Here is a 16,988-nt window from a genome sequence, read left to right as displayed (position 1 = left end):
AAACATAAAGCGTGTTAATTGTCTTCCATGTGCTAGGTAACATCCCAGTTGAATTGGTGTGGGGCCCTTCAAATTTCAGCAAATTCTTTCATTGCTCTCCACAATTCTATTAGCCCAGAAGTCATCCTCCAACAACTTAGGGAAACAAGTGTATCATCTCTGTCCCTGGAAAACTGAATTGCTTTCATGTTCTGGGGTGTGTGTGTGTGTGTGTGTGTGTGTGTAGGGCAAAGCGTGTATGTAGGTCTGAGAGTGTGTGCATCTGAGTGTGTTACCTAAACCGGTTCCCTTTTCTGTGTGGCCAGGTTGAAACCAAGATTGTTCTTCCCCTGTGTACTTCATCTAATCTTCTTGATGGCCTGAGGAGGAACATTTCATTCACACTTCACAGATGAGGAAATTAAAAGGTCTCCCATGGTCACACTGCTGGAGGTGGTCATACTGAGCTCTGCTGTCCAACCACAGCTCCTTCATCTTTAAGGGCTCATTGGGACATTTTCTTTGATCTGTCATCACTGTGACTGTGGTAACTGACCAGTTGTCAAAGCAGCCTCTTGCACTTGAATCAGCTGAGACACGCCAACCTTCTTCACTCAAACATGAGGGTTACAAAAAATACCCATGCAGCAGACATCTGAGAATTTGAGGCTAGATGGATTCCAAAGTTCTATAGATGAACATCTACATACCAGAGTCTTGGATCAATGTTAAGAGCCAAAGTCATCTAGAACTAGTGTGTATGACACACACACACACACACACACACACACACACACACACCAAGATGAATGCCATTGACAGCAACATGCATAGAACTGAAGGACATTAAGCCACACATGTCCTCACACGTTTCTGGAAGCTGAAAAGTTGACTTTATAGACGTCAATACAGAGTAGCAAAGGTAGAAGGATAGAAAAGATGTGGATACTAAAACTAAGGAGAAATGGCCTTAGGTTATGTATAATGCAGAAAGGAATAGTAGTCCACAACAATTACTCATGCTGTAATTTAAAATAACTGCAAGAGTTCAGAGGCTACCAACCCAGAATATTTGGGGAGATGGAAATGCTAATAGCCATGATGTGCCATTCCACATTGTATACATGTATTGAACTTAGTACAGTACCGATAGGTAACTACAAGTACTTACGTGCCAATTAAAAACTTGTAATGACCAACAAACGGCACTGGAGAGATGGCTTAGCACTTGCTGCCTCTGCAGAGGATGAAAATTTAATTCCCAGAACCCATGTCCATTGTGAGTTGCCCACATCTTCAGCTCCAGGGGATCTGATGCTCTCTTCTGGCCTCCATGGACACACATGCATATAGCATACTCCTGCACAGAAATAAAAATAAATCTTTAAACAAAGTTTAATCCAGCACTGACTCCTTGCTCAGATTACTGTAAATCTCCTTAATCCTGTCTCTCTCCTTGTTTCCCTTCATCTGACGTGGACAATGTACTTTATTTTTTCTCAGTGTTCATTTTTTCTACTCAACCTGGAGTTGTAGTAGAGACATCTTACAGATGACTGTCAGAGCATTGCTCTCTGGACAGCCCCTCATCTTAACTCTTAGGAAGAAGGGAGTCTTTTTTTTTCTTTGTTTTTGTTTTTAATGCGATTGTGGCCATAGACTTACCACTAATGTTCCACAGGACCTAGTGTTGTCTTACCTTTGACCTCCAGAAAATCCATTACTTTGCCACATCCATGGATGAGTGCTTGATAATCTGACCTGTTTTCTGTCTCAAGCATTTCCAAACTTAGGTGTAATGTCCTAATGTTCCCTGCCTCATCCCAGTTAAGAAAGAAGTAGAAGGTCTTTCATTGCATCTCTTATAACAGTTTTTGTCAGTAGAATCAGCAACTGAGTAAACACTACTGTATTTCCCATTACTGCTCAGTGTCCTACTTCTCTGTCAAGGACTTGATTAAAATGTACTAAAAACTCCTGTACATTGCTGTGTGATAAACTGACAATTCAACTCCAGACCCCAGCCAGAAATTTGCGACTTGGGTTCCATATCCAGGAACCAGAACTGGACCCGGTTTTAATCAGTAACCCCACGCCCCACTGTCACACTCAAAAGTGAGGCGGTCTGAGTAGCTATTGCTACATCATGCATAAGAGAAACAATAGAAATGGAAGGAATCAATGGGAAGAGAATAACAAGCAGCCTAACAAGGAGTTAAGTGCTCTCTCAAGTCTTGTCATAAGATGAAATATACGAAGTAACTACAGACTTGCCTCCCTAAAGGCCCTTTGCTAATGCCAGTGGCCAAACAGGGTTGTCAGACTCCAACAGAAGGTTACAAAAGCAAATGATGAATTTGAAGAACACTCAAATTAAAAACCTCCAAATTTGAGAAATTGAGTGAGAATGATTTTATGGAACTCAAATAAGAGAGACAAAAGTACAAATTTTGAATATGCATATGTGTGCCTTAATTCACCTTTCTGGGCTCCGTAGTCCAAATTCACAAAGCAATTTTCTGATTCTAGTAGGAATCAATTTTTTTCCTTTTCTTGTATCTGTTTCCATCTGTATTAATCTTCAGTTACTAGTCTGAATGTATGAGGTAAATGCAGTTTGCTAAATCATGAACAAATATCTCTATGCCATGGTTATACATGTATAGTTGAGATTTAAAATAATGAGATATCATACAACCTTTAAAAAAGTGTTGTCCCTAGGTCAGCAGTCCTCACAGCTAATGTGAATTGTTCTTAGATTCTTTTTTTACATTGATTGAGTGTGTGTGTGTGTGTGTGTACATGTGCATGTGCACATACATCTTTGTGTTGTATATGTGCATCATATGTACAAAGGAGTCTGAGAATGTCGGAATCGGCATCAGATGCCCTGGAACTATAGTCCTAGAGGGTAGGAAGCTGCCATGTGGCTGCCGTCAAGGCAGTGAATTCCCTTGATGCTGAGTCCTCTCTTCCAGTACCTTGTGCAGATTTTGATCAGACTGATTGTAACTCTCTTGTTCTCTATGGATACTTCTCCCTCTGTGGATCAGGTCTTGCAGGCTGACTGGCATATGGGCTTATCATCTGAACACAGTGATAAGCCCTTTTTTCTTTTTTCTTTTGATGAATGCTTGATATTCTGACCTGTTTCCTGTCTCAAGTATTTCCAAATTTAGGATTTCTGTCAACAGAATTCTGTTCTCTATATCTTCAAAAGCTTGATGACCAGGTCATTCTGCCAGAAATACTTTAAGAGTCAGCGGAGGCTTAGATATTTGGGGACATGTACCACGAGTGTTCAGAACAGAGTTAACACATTTTGGGCCCAAGAAGGATCTGTGAAAAAAGGGACAAGTGGGTGGAGGCCTCTCTCTGTGTCAGAGCTAAGCCAGGTCTCACAATGACACCTGGTTTGCTCTTTATTTTTAGTCATTCTCTCTGAGGGGCTACTACCAGCCCCTTGAAAGCACCAGGGCTGTCTGAATTCCTAGGATCAGTGACAGAGTTACCCTGTGAACACTGAAGGACACTGGGTGAGCCAGCAAGTGTCAGTCTAGCCTTTGTTAGTGGTGATTAAAATCCAGCCCAGAGAACAACCCAAGACAACTGCAACTAAATTTGGGCAATCGGTTTTATATGACGAGGAGTTTAAAAGGTGACTGACCCAAAATCAGATAAAGAAAATAGAGTAGCAAAGAGCCCACCTAATAGGTTCCTAACTCTGCACTATTCACTCTGGTCCTTGTCCTGAATCCTCACAAGTTTCCATAAGAAACAGCATCAGTATTGTAGTCATATACACCGAATGCTATGAGAAGATTTTAGAATATTGAAGTTACCTCATTTCAAGAGAAGAGCATTTCTTAGTCAACCCTTTCTGGTCACCTTCATGTGAAGCTGGAAAGACCTCCAGTTGTTTCAGATAGTACCAAACCATTCCTTGGGGACCTTTCATGACACACTGTCCAGCGATGACCGAGGGCTTCGAGGAAAACTATCTCCACTCGGCCTCCCCTAAGTCAGCCATCATCAAACAGCAGACAAGGCAGACTCCACAAGATGAAGGGGAAACATGCAATCTCATGGGTGACTTAGTCCACAGCTAAGTAGTAGGGACCTGTGAGTGACTCGCCAGCAACCATGAGTCGAATCATCAAGGCAAGTTTACTAAGTAGTACTGTGCCAGATATTGTGAGAGGCAACTAATAAAGTGCATAATTGTAGCCCCTAAAGGACATTGAAAATGAAAAAACACTCTTACCCATATCCCATGAGGAGCATTGTATTGTGGGAAGATGACAGTCTGTAGCCTGAGAGAAGATGCAGTTTCAGATTCAGACCTCTATGCTGCTTGCTAGCTTTATCAAATCTTGACCTGCTATGACTTGTATTTTGTACATAAAGTAAGAATAATATCACCTGCTGTCATGTTGCTACAGGAACGAATGGGATAATTGGTTGTGATGAGATGAAAATATTTCTGTGTCAAATGAAGGGTGTCTCTTAAAGCCACCTTCTGTAATTTGGGAGAAGCCAGATTCAGCCTTCATTGGGTAATCTAGAAGGAAGCAGAGAAAGAAAAACTCTGTAGGGAGAATATGGGATAAGGCTGGGGAGGTGACCCGAGAGGCTATAAATCTTGGAACTGCAAACCAGGAGGCTAAATGGGGAAAATGTCAGACAGCAATGACACAGCATACTTCTGCTGCAACAGGCGTATACCAATGAAGATGTTCAGTGGCAATTTTTTTTTGGTTTTTTGAGACAGGGTTTTCTCTGTATTGCTTTGGAGGCTGTCCTGGACTCACTCTGTAGACCAGGCTGGCCTCGAACTCACAGAGATCCGCCTGCCTCTGCCTCCCGAGTGCTGGGATAAAGGCGTGAGCCACCAACGCCTGGCTGTTCAGTGGCAATTTTAAATTGACCTATAGTTTTGCTAAGTGGAAATATTTCCTTTATTTCTTAATACAATTTTCAGGGTTTTTTTTGGTAGACTTAGATTAATTTTTTTTTGTTTTTTTGATGTATTGTTTTGTTTTGTTTGCTGGGGAGGATCAACCAAATTGTGAATTCTGCTTTGAAATACCATGACAAGAATTTAAAGTATATAAATTATAATAAATAATATTAACAAATCAAGGCTTCTGTATGGTCCAGTGTTTCCCAAGTCATAGTTGCTTGGCTACGAATAATAGTGGTAGTAGTAGTAGTATATATTCATAGTAGCTGTTGAGAAGAAGGGACAATGACTGGATACTGGAGAAATAGAAAAGAATTTTGAAGAAGCAAGGCCTATGTTTGTCTTTTAAGATGGATACAAATTTTAAGAAAGGAAAAGGGAGAGGTCATTGGTGATGGAACCTCCATGTGGGCAGAGTTGTGAAAGCAGGACTTTCTGTGATTCTTCTAGGGAATTCCTGGCAGAGCCTTAGGTTATAATAGAAATGCTTTCTACAGAAGAGAGAACTATGACCTGTTAGCTCAGAATCACTTTGAGAGGGGTTGGGAAGTTAGAGACTCCATGCCTTTTGGGGTTTGGGAGTCAGAGTTTCCTTTGGACCTGACATGTTGGAAATGTCTAAAGCAAACGTGAAAGGTGAGCAGTGGTGGTGCTGATCAAGCCACTGTTCACATTAGATACAGTAGCTTATCCCTCTGCAGTTTGAGAGGCTGAGGGTAGAGTAAGTGAATAACTTTCCCAGAGAGAGTTGAGACATAGAACTTTCAATAGCTTATCCCTCTGCAGTTTGAGAGGCTGAGGGTAGAGTAAGTGAATAACTTTCCCAGAGAGAGTTGAGACATAGAACTTTCAGGATTGGAAAGAGGAACGAATTCTGAGAGAATGTTCATGTTTCTTGAACTCCATAAGTGACATCGCCATGCAGTGACAGTTGGAAGATGTCTGCACTCTTCCTCAGCGTCTCGCCTTTCAGACCCTGCTTTAGCACACTGCCAGTCCTGTGGAGTCAGACTTTTGTGTAGTTGCTATTTTGCTGCCTTCACAGTGACTACTCTGGCCAACACCAGCCACAGAAGCCTCATTAACAATCTCAATATTCCTCTTGGCATCCACAGTCTGAAACTCTTGAGTGTCCCATCTGAAGTGTAAGTCATGTTAAGCTTTTCTCCTGTCCTGACTTAGATTCAAATAGCTCCTCATTCTTAGACAAAATTCAGTATCTTTGCTGGGGCCCCAGAGCCCTAGATGACCTGAGCTAGCATCTTTGGAGTTCTCAGCATCTCTACTCAGTCCCTTCCCTGTCTTCTAACACTCTAATAAATACTAATGAAACAAAAATAATGTAAGCTCCATGAAAGAAAATAAAGGTAAAAAGATATAGTGTAAACCCAAGCTCTCCTTTTCGGATTCTAATTCTTGAACTTTATTTCACACACTGTCCCTATCACCGCTGTCACAGCACACAGGTCCTTTCAATGTTTTGTGTATTGTTAGTTATTGACCTAGATAATGGAGATCCAGCAGAGAACACAGTTCTGTGACAATAGTCACTCCTTGCCTTGTGAAGGTGAAATTCTGTGATGTTAGGGGACATCACAGTAAAGAAACCGCTGGATTGACCACTCTGAGGATGGAAAAGGAGAGGTTTATTCCAAACTGCCAATGCTATCTTGGGGTGGTGGGAAGGCAGGACCAGAAGAATCCTAAAGAGAGCACAAAGAGAGTCTGGGGGAGGAGAGAAGCCTGTGAACTGAACCAGCCTGAGAGTTTAGGATAGAGCAGGAGTTGAGAAGGGCCAGAATGGTAGCGTGGACTTTGACAGACAAAGCAGATACATGTGAATAGGGAATCTGTAGGGGTGGGAAAGTAAGGGAGGGCCTCCTTTTGGCAGACAGAAAGCTCACTTCCCAGTTTCCTGAGTAGTTCTGTGGGAGAGCTTTTTGCCAGCAGTTCTTCCGTAGTCTAGCTTGAGCAGAGTTGAGATGTCATTTTGGGATTACTCACGGCTTTGGGGGAATTGGGGTTCCCTTTGGACCTATTATGTGGGGGCGGGGATCTGAAGGTACATAAGATGGATAAGTAAATATGTTGCACTGTAGGTGATGTTTAGTGCTCAGGAGAAAATGGAGGTAGGGACGGGATAGGCACGTTTGCTGCGTGTGTCAATATGCGCTGCAAATTTAGGTAGGTGGTCAAGGATGGTGGCAGTGGGTGGATGCTAGAAAAAAAAAAGGCATATGTGGGAGGGACTAACAGGTCCCCAGAGGCAGCAAGCCAAAGGCCCTTGAGAGTAGAGGGTGGCTGGTATATTGGTGGGAAAATGACCACAAAAGAGAAATGGAGGGAAAGGGGCAGGGAACATGGGTCAACGGGGTCAGATTATATAGCGTCCTGTATTCTTCCTTCTCACCTGCTACTTTTCTTCCCAGAGTTTGTATCACCTGATGTTGAGTATTTGACTCTTTTGTCTATTAAGGATCTTCCCCATACAGTAGAAAATGGGCTCCAAAAGGCAGGACTTTGAGCTTCGTAGCACACAGCAGGGCTTGATCCACATTAGGAACTCAGCTTCAGTGGTAAAATGAATGTGTGAAGGGGCGGGACCTATATAAAAAAAAAATCGACTATGAAGAGGAAAAACGGCCTTTTGAATTTGGCAGAAGGGCGTTTACTAGTCCGGTGCCTGTTTCAACTCCTGGACAATTATATGTACCCACTGGGGGCAAAGGCACACAGGAAGAGAAAGAAAGAAACCAGATAAAATGATGCCGTCCAGTTCCTGAGTTTCCTAGCTCACAGCTGCACAGCCTGTGCTGTCATTCCCTTGTTCCCCTCCAACTTAGTCCTGGCCTGTTGTCTTTTGACATAGAGACTTTACAAAGTGAGCAGCCCATACCGTCACTGGCCCGCCTGGCAGGAGTAAATGCCTTCTGGAGAGACTCATGCTTCCTTCTAGGCCAGCAGAAAGAACGGACTCCAGAAAATTTGAATTTCCCGAGAAATCTCCTGCAGGGAGAGGAAGTGACTGAAGCCCTAGGTGGTCCCCTGGGGGAGCTTCTTGGACAAAGATTGAAAATTTGTCAGATTGCCTCGAAGCAAAGACTGGGAGCTGAGACAGTGGCAGGCGGGGACTTGCTAGACAGTTACACACATTTCCTGCCTTGTCTTAAAGCCTACCCTTACATCAGCTCCACTGACATGGACGTGGGGTGTCACCAGATCTCTTTGTGCTCCTTCATAATGTGGCCACATCCACATTGAATACATCTCCTTTTTCTATTTTCTACTTTTAACTATTAATTTGGCTTTTTGTTCTTTTAGTCCCCTGCTCCCCCCCACACACACACTTTTTCTAGTTTGTTGTTTCTTTTTGTTTTTTGAGACAGGCCCTATCTATGTATGTAGCCTTAGACCAGAACTCATCTGGATTCTCCTGCCTCTGCCAAGTGACGTGCTGGAAAGGCGTGCCTGACCACTCTTAAACTAACTGGGCTCTTTTAGGTGGCTTATTGAAGAGGAAAGAAAGGTGGCCAAACCTAAGGAAAAATACATTTTGGGATATCAGTTGCCTACCGCAGGTTGACCCCAACTGGAGAGGAAGATGCCCGTTCTTAGCAGCTGCTAGAGTGTTTTTACTCCAGGGATATTTTCCTATCCTCCCACTTAATCCACTCTGCTGCTTTTCTTTTCCTTTCTCTTCTTTTCTTTTCTTCTACCTCTGCTTGTTGAAGCAGAACAAAGCACAAACTTTCAGACTTTGTTTTGGAGTCTCAAGAAAGTCTGGCCCCTGGTAAATTCCTCCATTATCAATATGCTGCAGACTTGGTTTTTTTTTTTCCGTTTCTTTCTTTTTTTTTTTAATATATCTTTTTTTCTTCTTTTTCTGCAACCTATCTACCTACATGGAACAACAACATCAAATACTCTCTGGCTATTTCTTTTTTATTATTTATTTTTAAGTTTAAATTTAGATTAGAAACAAGGTTGCTTCACAAGTCAGTTCCAGGTCCCTCTCCATTTCCCTCCCCTCTTCCTGTGCCCTCTCCCCAATCCCCCCAATATCCCCTCATTTCCCCAGGGAGGGTGAGGCCCTTCTTGCGGGTGTCCATAGTCTGTCATTTCATCCAGGGCAGGGCCTAGACCCTCCCCCAAGAGTTCAGGGTGAGAGTGCACCTCACATTGTTGGATGGGAGTCCAAAGTCCATGTGTATACTCGGGATAAGTACTGATCCACTGCCCAAGGCTCAGTTAAAGTTTGGGAAAAATTTTCCAATCAAATGGACCCAAGAAACAAGCAGGGGTAGCAATCCTAATATCTAACAAATAGACTTTAAAATAAAATCAATCAAAAGAGATGAAGGAAGTCATTACATACTCATCACAGGCGAAATCCACCAAGATAAAGTGTCTATCCTGAACATCTATGCCCCAAATACAAAGGCATCCTCATTTGTAAAAGAAACATTACTAAAACTTAAATCACATATGAAGCCCCACACACTTATAGTGGGAGATTTCAACACACCACTCTCACCACTAGACAGGAATACCAGACAGAAACTCAACAAAGAAGCAAAGGGTCTAATAGAAGCTTTTCGTTTCTTTTAAGCAGTTTCAGGTTCTGTTCAACCATTTGGGCAGCTGGCATTTGATGACTGGGTTTATCACTTGGAATTCTTTTGTTAGGGGCTATTATTGTTAAACATAAGTCTCAGTTGCATTGGGAACCTGGGCCTGAAAGGTTAATACCAAAGATTCAAAGAGAAAGATCACTGACTCAAATCATCACGGTCAAATAAATTAAAGCAAGCTTTTATATTCATGTACACAGGCTGCCTCCCCTTAAGGTGGGTTTTGAGAGGTCAGCAGTAGATGTAGGAAAATAAACCAGGCATGGTGGCATATGCCTTTTGTTCTAATACTTAGGATCTCTGAGTTCAAGGCCAGTCTGAACTATGCAGAGTAAGTTCCACAGAGAAATTCTGTTTCAAGAAACCAAAATAAGTAAACAAACACATATATATAAAATGAGTGTCTGAACATATGTCTGGGCACATGGCTGTCTAATGGAGACAGCCCTAACAATGCTGCGCTCCTAGCAGAATGAGTAACAGGATGAAAACAATAACCACTTTATGAGTCTGTGTTAAGAACACTAACAGGAAGTGTTCTTTGCTGGGAATAGTGCCAGTTTGGTTCAGATTGGATGCTTCCGTTGGACAAGGTCTTTGTCAATCAATACATGTGAACAGGATCATCACACATCAGAATAAAGCACTGGTAACTAAAGGCATACAAAATTCTCCTAAGCTTGTCTTATAGTCACTATGCTACTTGTAACCTGATCAAAAGCTATCTAGACCGAAAAGAGATGCTCTAATATCACATAGCTTTTCTTTACCCATCAGAGAAAACAAATACTATAATGCGATGGCAGAAATACAAAAACATTTATCTGTAAGTCACTTTTTAATTTTTTTCATTTGTTTTTTTCCCTTTTTATTTAAATTAGAAACAACCGTATTTTATATATCAATCCCAGTTACCTCTCCCTCCCATTCTCCCATGTCCCCCACTGGCCCCCATCCCATCCCTCATCTGCTTTATAGAAAGGGTAAGGCCTTCTATGGGGGATTATCAAAGTCTGTCACATCATTTGGGGAAGGGCCTAGGCCCTCACCCATGTATCTAGGCTGAGAGAGTATCCCTCTATGGGGAATGAGTTCCCGATGTCCATTCCTACTCTAGGTTCCATTACCAGGGGCCCCTTAGACTGCCCAGGCCTCCTAACTGAATCCACGTGCAGGAGGCCTGGTTCTGTCCTATGCTGATTTCCAAGCTGTCAGTCTGGGCTCCATGAGCTCCCCCTTGTTCAGGTCAGCTGTTTATGTGGGTTTCTTCAGCATGGTCTTGACCCCTTTGCTCATCACTCCTCCCTCTCTACAACTGGATTCCAGGAATCTGGGTCAGTGCTTAGCTGTGGGTCTCTGCTTCTGTTTCCATCAGCTACTGGATTAAGGCTCTATGCTGTCATATAAGATAGTCATCAGTTTCATAGGGGAAGGGTATTTAAGATAGCCTCTCACCTATTGCTTAGATTCTTAGTTGGGGTCATCCTGGTATATGTTTGGACATTTCCCTAGAGCCAGATTTCTCTTTAAACTTATAATGGTTCCCTGTATTAAGGTATCTCTTTTCTTGCTCTCCTCTATTCTTCCCCCAACTCAATCTTCCTGGTCCCTCCTCTTCCTTGCCCCTCCTCTTCTACCCTTCCCTTTTTCCTAACTCTGTCTCCCCTCTTCCTGTACTTCCAATTTGCTCAGGAGATCTTGTCCCTTTCCCCTTCTCTGGAGGACCATGTATGTCTCTCTTTGAGTCCTCCTTATTTCCTAGCTTCTCTGGAGCTGTGGATTGTAGGCTGGTAATCCTTTGCTCCATGTCTAATATCCATACATGAGTGAGTACATACCATGCCTGTCTTTTTGTGACTGGTTACTTCACTCAGAGTGGTTTCTTCTAGCTGCATCCATTTACCTAGGAATTTCAAGATTCCATTGTTTTTCTCGGCTGAGTAATACTCCATTGTGTAAATGCACCATATTTTCTTTATTCATCCTTTAGTTGAGGGGCATCTAGGTTGCTTCCAGGTTCTGGCTATTACAAATAATGCTGCTAAGAACATAGTTGAACAGATGTCCTTGTTGTATGAATGTGCAACCTTTAGGTATATGCCTAAGAGTGGAATTGCTGGATCTTGAGGTAGACTAATCCCAAATTCCTGAGGAATCTCCACACAGATTTACAAAGTGGCTGTATGAGTTTGCACTCCCACCAGCAGTGGAGGAGTGTTCCCCTTTCTCCACATCCTCTCCAGCATAAACTGTCCTGTATATAGTCTGTATATAGTACGTCTACTGATTTTTAGTTAGTATTATATCCTGCTACTTTTCTGAAGGTGTTTATCAGCTGTAGGAATTCCCTGGTCGAGTTTTTCCGGGTCACTTATGTAAACTATTGTATCATATGCAAACAGTAAAAGTTTGACTTCTTCCTTTCCAATTTGTATTCCCTTGATCTCCTTTGTTGTCTTATTGCTCTAGCTAGAACTTCAAATACAATACTGAAGAGATATGGAGAGGGTGGATAGCCTTGTCTTGTTCCTGATTTTGGAGGAGTTGTGTTGAGTTTCTCTTCATTTAGTTTGATGTTGGCTGTCAGTTTGCTGTATATTGCCTTTATTATGTTTAGGTATGTTCCTGTTACCCTGGATCTCTCCAAGACCTTTATCAGGAAGGGCTGTTGGATTTTGTCAAAGGCTTTTTCAGTGTCTAGTGAAATGATCATGTGGTTTTTCTTTTTCAGTTTTCTTCACCTTCTTCTATAACTATTATTCTTAGATTTGACCTTTTCACAGTGTCCCATATCTCCTGGATATTTTGTGTTAGGGATTTGTTGGACTTAAGCTTTTCTTTGTTCGAGAATCTGTTTCTCCTAATGTATCTTCAGTGCTGTTGGTTATGCTTGCATCTGTAGCTCCTGGTCCTTTAACCAGCTTTTCTATTTCCATCATTCCCTCAGACTGTGTGTGTGTGTGTGTGTGTGTGTGTGTGTGTGTGCATGTGTGTGTATGTTTTATTGTCTCTATTTCAGCTTTCAGCCTTGCACTTTTTAAATTGTTTCCTTCACTTGTTTGGTTGCTTTTTCTTGGCTTTCCCTATCTTCTTTAAGAGATTTGTTTATTTCTTGAAATTTTTGGTTTGTCTTTTTCCTCCATTTCTTCAATATTTGTTTTATTCTTACATTTCTTTAAGGGATTTTCTCATTTCCCCTTTGAGGGTTTTTAGGGTCATTGTGTTCTGCTTCATCTGTGTTGGGATGTTCAGGTCTTACTAGTGCGGAGTCCCTAGACTCTGGTGACATCATATTGCTCTTTCTGTTGTTGAATGTGTTCTTATATTATTGTCTTCTCATCCCTTCTTCCAGTGGGTGCTGGTGGGGTCTCTCCCTCTCCTGGTGGGTACGGGTCCACAGTTCTCTTCCAGTGGGTGCAAGCAGGTCCAATACTCTGATTGCTCTTTTCTTCCAGCGGGTGGAACGAGACTAGCACTGTGACGTTGGCAGACTCTGGATGGCCTGTTCTGCCTGGACAGGTTCCCCGGTGTCCAGTCCCCAGGCTTCAGGAGGCTCTGAGCAGGGCACCTGGAAGTCACTTTTAAGATTTTCACAAAACAAACTTCAGAAATGTGCATTTCTTTTCTTTCTTTTTTTTTCCTGGAGAATTCGGATACTTACAGTATAAGCACAAATGAATTTTAAATGGACCATAGTAGCTGTTTGCCTCTACCTGAAGGCTCTTATTTCTGTTTGAATGAAATATGAAAGGGCAGTGATGGACAGCTGCAGTTACTCAGTTGCTAGGCTACAGGTGTGCCCATTTAACCTGCTTCCAGACAGTGCGGTTTCCAAAGTGTTTTCGCAACTTCACATTTGTTTCCTGGAAGTGGGAGAAAACGGCTTGTTAACCTGTCCTCACCCTGTCTGGTTAGCAGGTGTGTATGGGTAAGGAGCACAAAGGAAACTCTTACTATGCCAGGTGGTGGTGGCATGCGCCTTTAGACCCAGCACTCAGGAGGCAGAGTCAGATGGATGTCTGTGAGTTCGAGGCCAGTCTGATCTACAGGGCTAGATCCTGGAGAGCTAGAGAGCAGTTACACGAGAAATCCTGTCTCAAAAAACAAACAACAACAACAACAAAAATAGAAGCTTTCACTGTGAAGACGCTTCAGAGAACAAACTGTCCCCATGCCTCCCAACAAGTGTCTCAGTGTATATCTCAACAGGGGACAAAGAGGAACTTTGCCTTATTTCAACTTTCTCATTTTTTTAAGTCATTAATTCTTAACTGCTTGCTTTTCTACCTTGACAAGGTTGACAGCATACATATAGGCATCATTGTGAGGTTTTCTTTCCTTGAAGGCCATATTCATATTTATTTCTCCCTTCCCCTGCCCCTCATCTCATCTATGGCACTATTTTCTGGAAATTAAATTTACTTTTGATTCCACCAAGTCCTGTAAAAGGGGATCCTGGAGAATACCCAGTGTGATGATGGCTGCGGTTTACAAATTTAAGGAATGTACCCCCCCACACACACACATATGCCCTGCATAGAGATCTGCCTCCAGCATACTAGAATTAAAGGTGGGCCCCACCCCGCCATCAGACTCCCCTAGGTTTTCCTGCACTGACGTTGAGCTCCTACTCTGTCTCAGTTTCCCATTCATTCCTGGTAAATCAAGTACTTGACTCATTTGCTGGAGACACTGTTACTGCCATGTACAAGATCAATTTTGGGAATAAATAGGACATTTAGAAAACACCCTATAGAAACAATGGAAAACGTGCCATTGCAAAGACATTCATTCTGGAAGGGCACACCAGTGTAGTTGTTTCCAGTGACCATTCGCTACCCCAGAAACTCGTGCATAGCTTGGTGCTGGTATCATCATGATCTCCCTTCCCAGACACGGGTGCTGCTTTTCAAACCTTTGCTATGTCCTATGTGTTTGCGTTTTTAAATGAATTACTTTGTTTTTTCAGGTTTGGGATAAAACCAGCACCAAGGTCTCATTGAAACAAGAAAGAGCAGAAGTACCTCTCCCAAAGACAGGTAAGAGGAAGTAGATGGCTGGAAGGGTGATACTGTTTCCAGTGTGACCATCTTTGACTGCCTGGACAGAGACCAGAAGGCTTTCAGCGGTTTGGATTTGAATAAACTTGTTCTAGAAGAAGGGGAAGGGATGGAAAGAGAAATTGTTTTTGACAGAGCAGAGAGACACCTTCTGGCTGGGAACAGTGTGCCCTGCAATGCCACGCTGCCTCAACTCCCACAGGTTTGAGCCAGGCCACACTAAGTTCTCTTTGGAATTTTGCCAAGGATTGACGTAAGATCTGTAATTTTCAAAATCTGCTTTAAAATTGTGTAATGGTTTCCCAATTTCAGTCTTCTAGTTCTGAGACCCCTTCCCCATAAATCTATTCATTGTTTGTTTGTTGTGTGGGGGATGTGTATTTCAGATCAGATTTTAACTTACAGCAGAAAGTTCTCACCTAACAATGCTCAAGGCGGCAGTAGTCTCCAGTGGTAGTTTTCCCCAGGGAAAACCTCATATTTCTTAGTAGCCAGGCACTTTATATAAGGCTGCCATTGTGCATTATTTATTTGAAGAGCCCATCATTGGGTCGAAACTACACACACACACACACTCTCTCTCTCTACTTTGTCATGGCCATTGTCCTTATTTTTTGTTGTTTCATTTGGTTTTTGTTTGTTTGTTTGAGACAGACTCTCCTGGCTAGCCTGGAATGAACTTTGAAACCAGAGGAGCCTCAGATTTACAGAGATCTATTTGCCTCTGAGGGGTGGGATTAAAGATGTGCAACACAACACTCAGCAATTGTCCTCATTCTAAATTTCAAAGCTTTCGTAGTTTCCTTGGCGACCATCAGTTTATGTACTTGACTTTGTCATTCCTTGCATTTTTTTTTTTGTTCATCCACGCCATCATTTTGTGGTCAGTTTCCTCAGTTGCCTCTCCACCCCCTAGGCCCAATTCTCTGTTGCCTAGGTAATCTTATCACCTATTTATTCACAACTTCCCCTTTAAAATCAGCAGCGAGGCCCTAAGAAATCATAGCTTTTCTTTTTCATCTTAATTAGGATGATTTTTAAGTCTACAATCAGGACTTTTTGGGTAATAATCTCTTAATTTTCAAGCCAACATTTAAATTTTAATGCCAGTTTTTCATAGATATTTCCAGCTACTACTTTGTCATCAAGTATGGTTTCAATTTGTGGTGGAAAAATTACTAATATAATTTTGATCTTAAAATTCATATTTAACTTCAAATACTCATTCTAGGTTTGGCAAGAATGAACTGTGAAGTATTTCCAATGATTATAATTATGGGCCGATTGACTGTTGTTAAATTGTTTTACTTTGAATCTGAGTCAGCAAGCCATGCTAGGACTGCCAACCATGCACTTACAGAATCTGTCAATCATTTCTTTTGAGTTTTCCTTGAGGGAACTTGCTGCGTTCTCAGCATTCCCCACCCTGTAAACCTTCCCCTGTTGCTCTCTTATTCTCTGTGCCTCTAGTAGCAATAAAACATGACAGTGGTAAATTCTTTGAAGCTAAAGTATCAGAAGGGTCACTACAAAGAAATACAGAGCTAGATGTTAGACTAGTCCATAGGCTTCAATTCCATCCAGAAATTGTGGAGTCCAAACAAGCCACTGATCTCTCTCGAACTATAAGTCTGAGGTTCCCTGAGAGGGCAGATCTTCTAGAAACTGCAGGCTTCTTCCTGCTGTGAAGTTCAGCCCCCTCCTGGAGGTTGAGTTTTCATCCAGAGCCATCATTGTGAGAGGAAAGACAGTGGGTCATCTTAGGGGAAGGTGGAGTGAGTATGGAGTTTGAGCAGACTGTATCAGGTATTTAGACACTTGTAACAAGCATAGTAAAAAATTACAGAAAAGAAGGCTGCAGACGCTCTTAGATTATTATATACACCAATATATATTTCATTAAAATGATGACAAATTACCTTAAGAATGTGTTATACATTGCCTTAAAATTGGCTTAATTTACAAATAGATGTTTAATATATATCCAAAATCTATACAGATAGGTAATGAGCTAGCTTTTTTTTTGGTACAGTTTATTGTGTGCTCATCAGAGTGATTTTTGTCTGTGTTCTTTTGAAGAAAAGCAAGAGTTGTGTGATGAAACTTTGGTAATGAAAGGAATCTCTTCAGCACGTAACTGGGAAAGGTGTGTATACTATTATCATACGGATTCCAAGTGAGTGTAATTATACAGCTGAAAAAAGTAATTATCAATGTGTAACTAAAAGAAGAAAGAAAATAATAGCAACAAAGGCAATTAAGAATGACACCAAATTTTACAATAGAGAGCTGAAAGGATAAAAAAAATTCTTTTTTTCTGCAAAGCTTTTCATTTCTTTTGTGAGGCTTTGGGAA

The 16,988-nt window shown here is 41.8% G+C and overlaps 1 protein-coding gene across 1 annotated transcript in view; it reads left to right on the top strand.

The window, feature by feature from the left end:
- Morc1 (MORC family CW-type zinc finger 1) overlaps positions 1-16,988 on the top strand; it is a 167,369-nt gene that overhangs the window by 136,489 nt on the left and 13,892 nt on the right. The window contains exons 21-22 of the mRNA XM_040750317.1: positions 14,543-14,612; positions 16,713-16,779. Of these exons, the coding sequence (XP_040606251.1) occupies positions 14,543-14,612; positions 16,713-16,779 (137 nt within the window). The remainder of the gene's footprint in view (positions 1-14,542; positions 14,613-16,712; positions 16,780-16,988) is intronic.

The sequence above is a fragment of the Mesocricetus auratus genome, unplaced genomic scaffold (assembly GCF_017639785.1).
Source record: "Mesocricetus auratus isolate SY011 unplaced genomic scaffold, BCM_Maur_2.0 Super-Scaffold_100008, whole genome shotgun sequence".
Classification (NCBI taxonomy): domain Eukaryota; kingdom Metazoa; phylum Chordata; class Mammalia; order Rodentia; family Cricetidae; genus Mesocricetus; species Mesocricetus auratus.
Note: the sequence above shows the minus strand (reverse complement) of the source record. Positions and strands in the feature narration are given on the sequence as shown.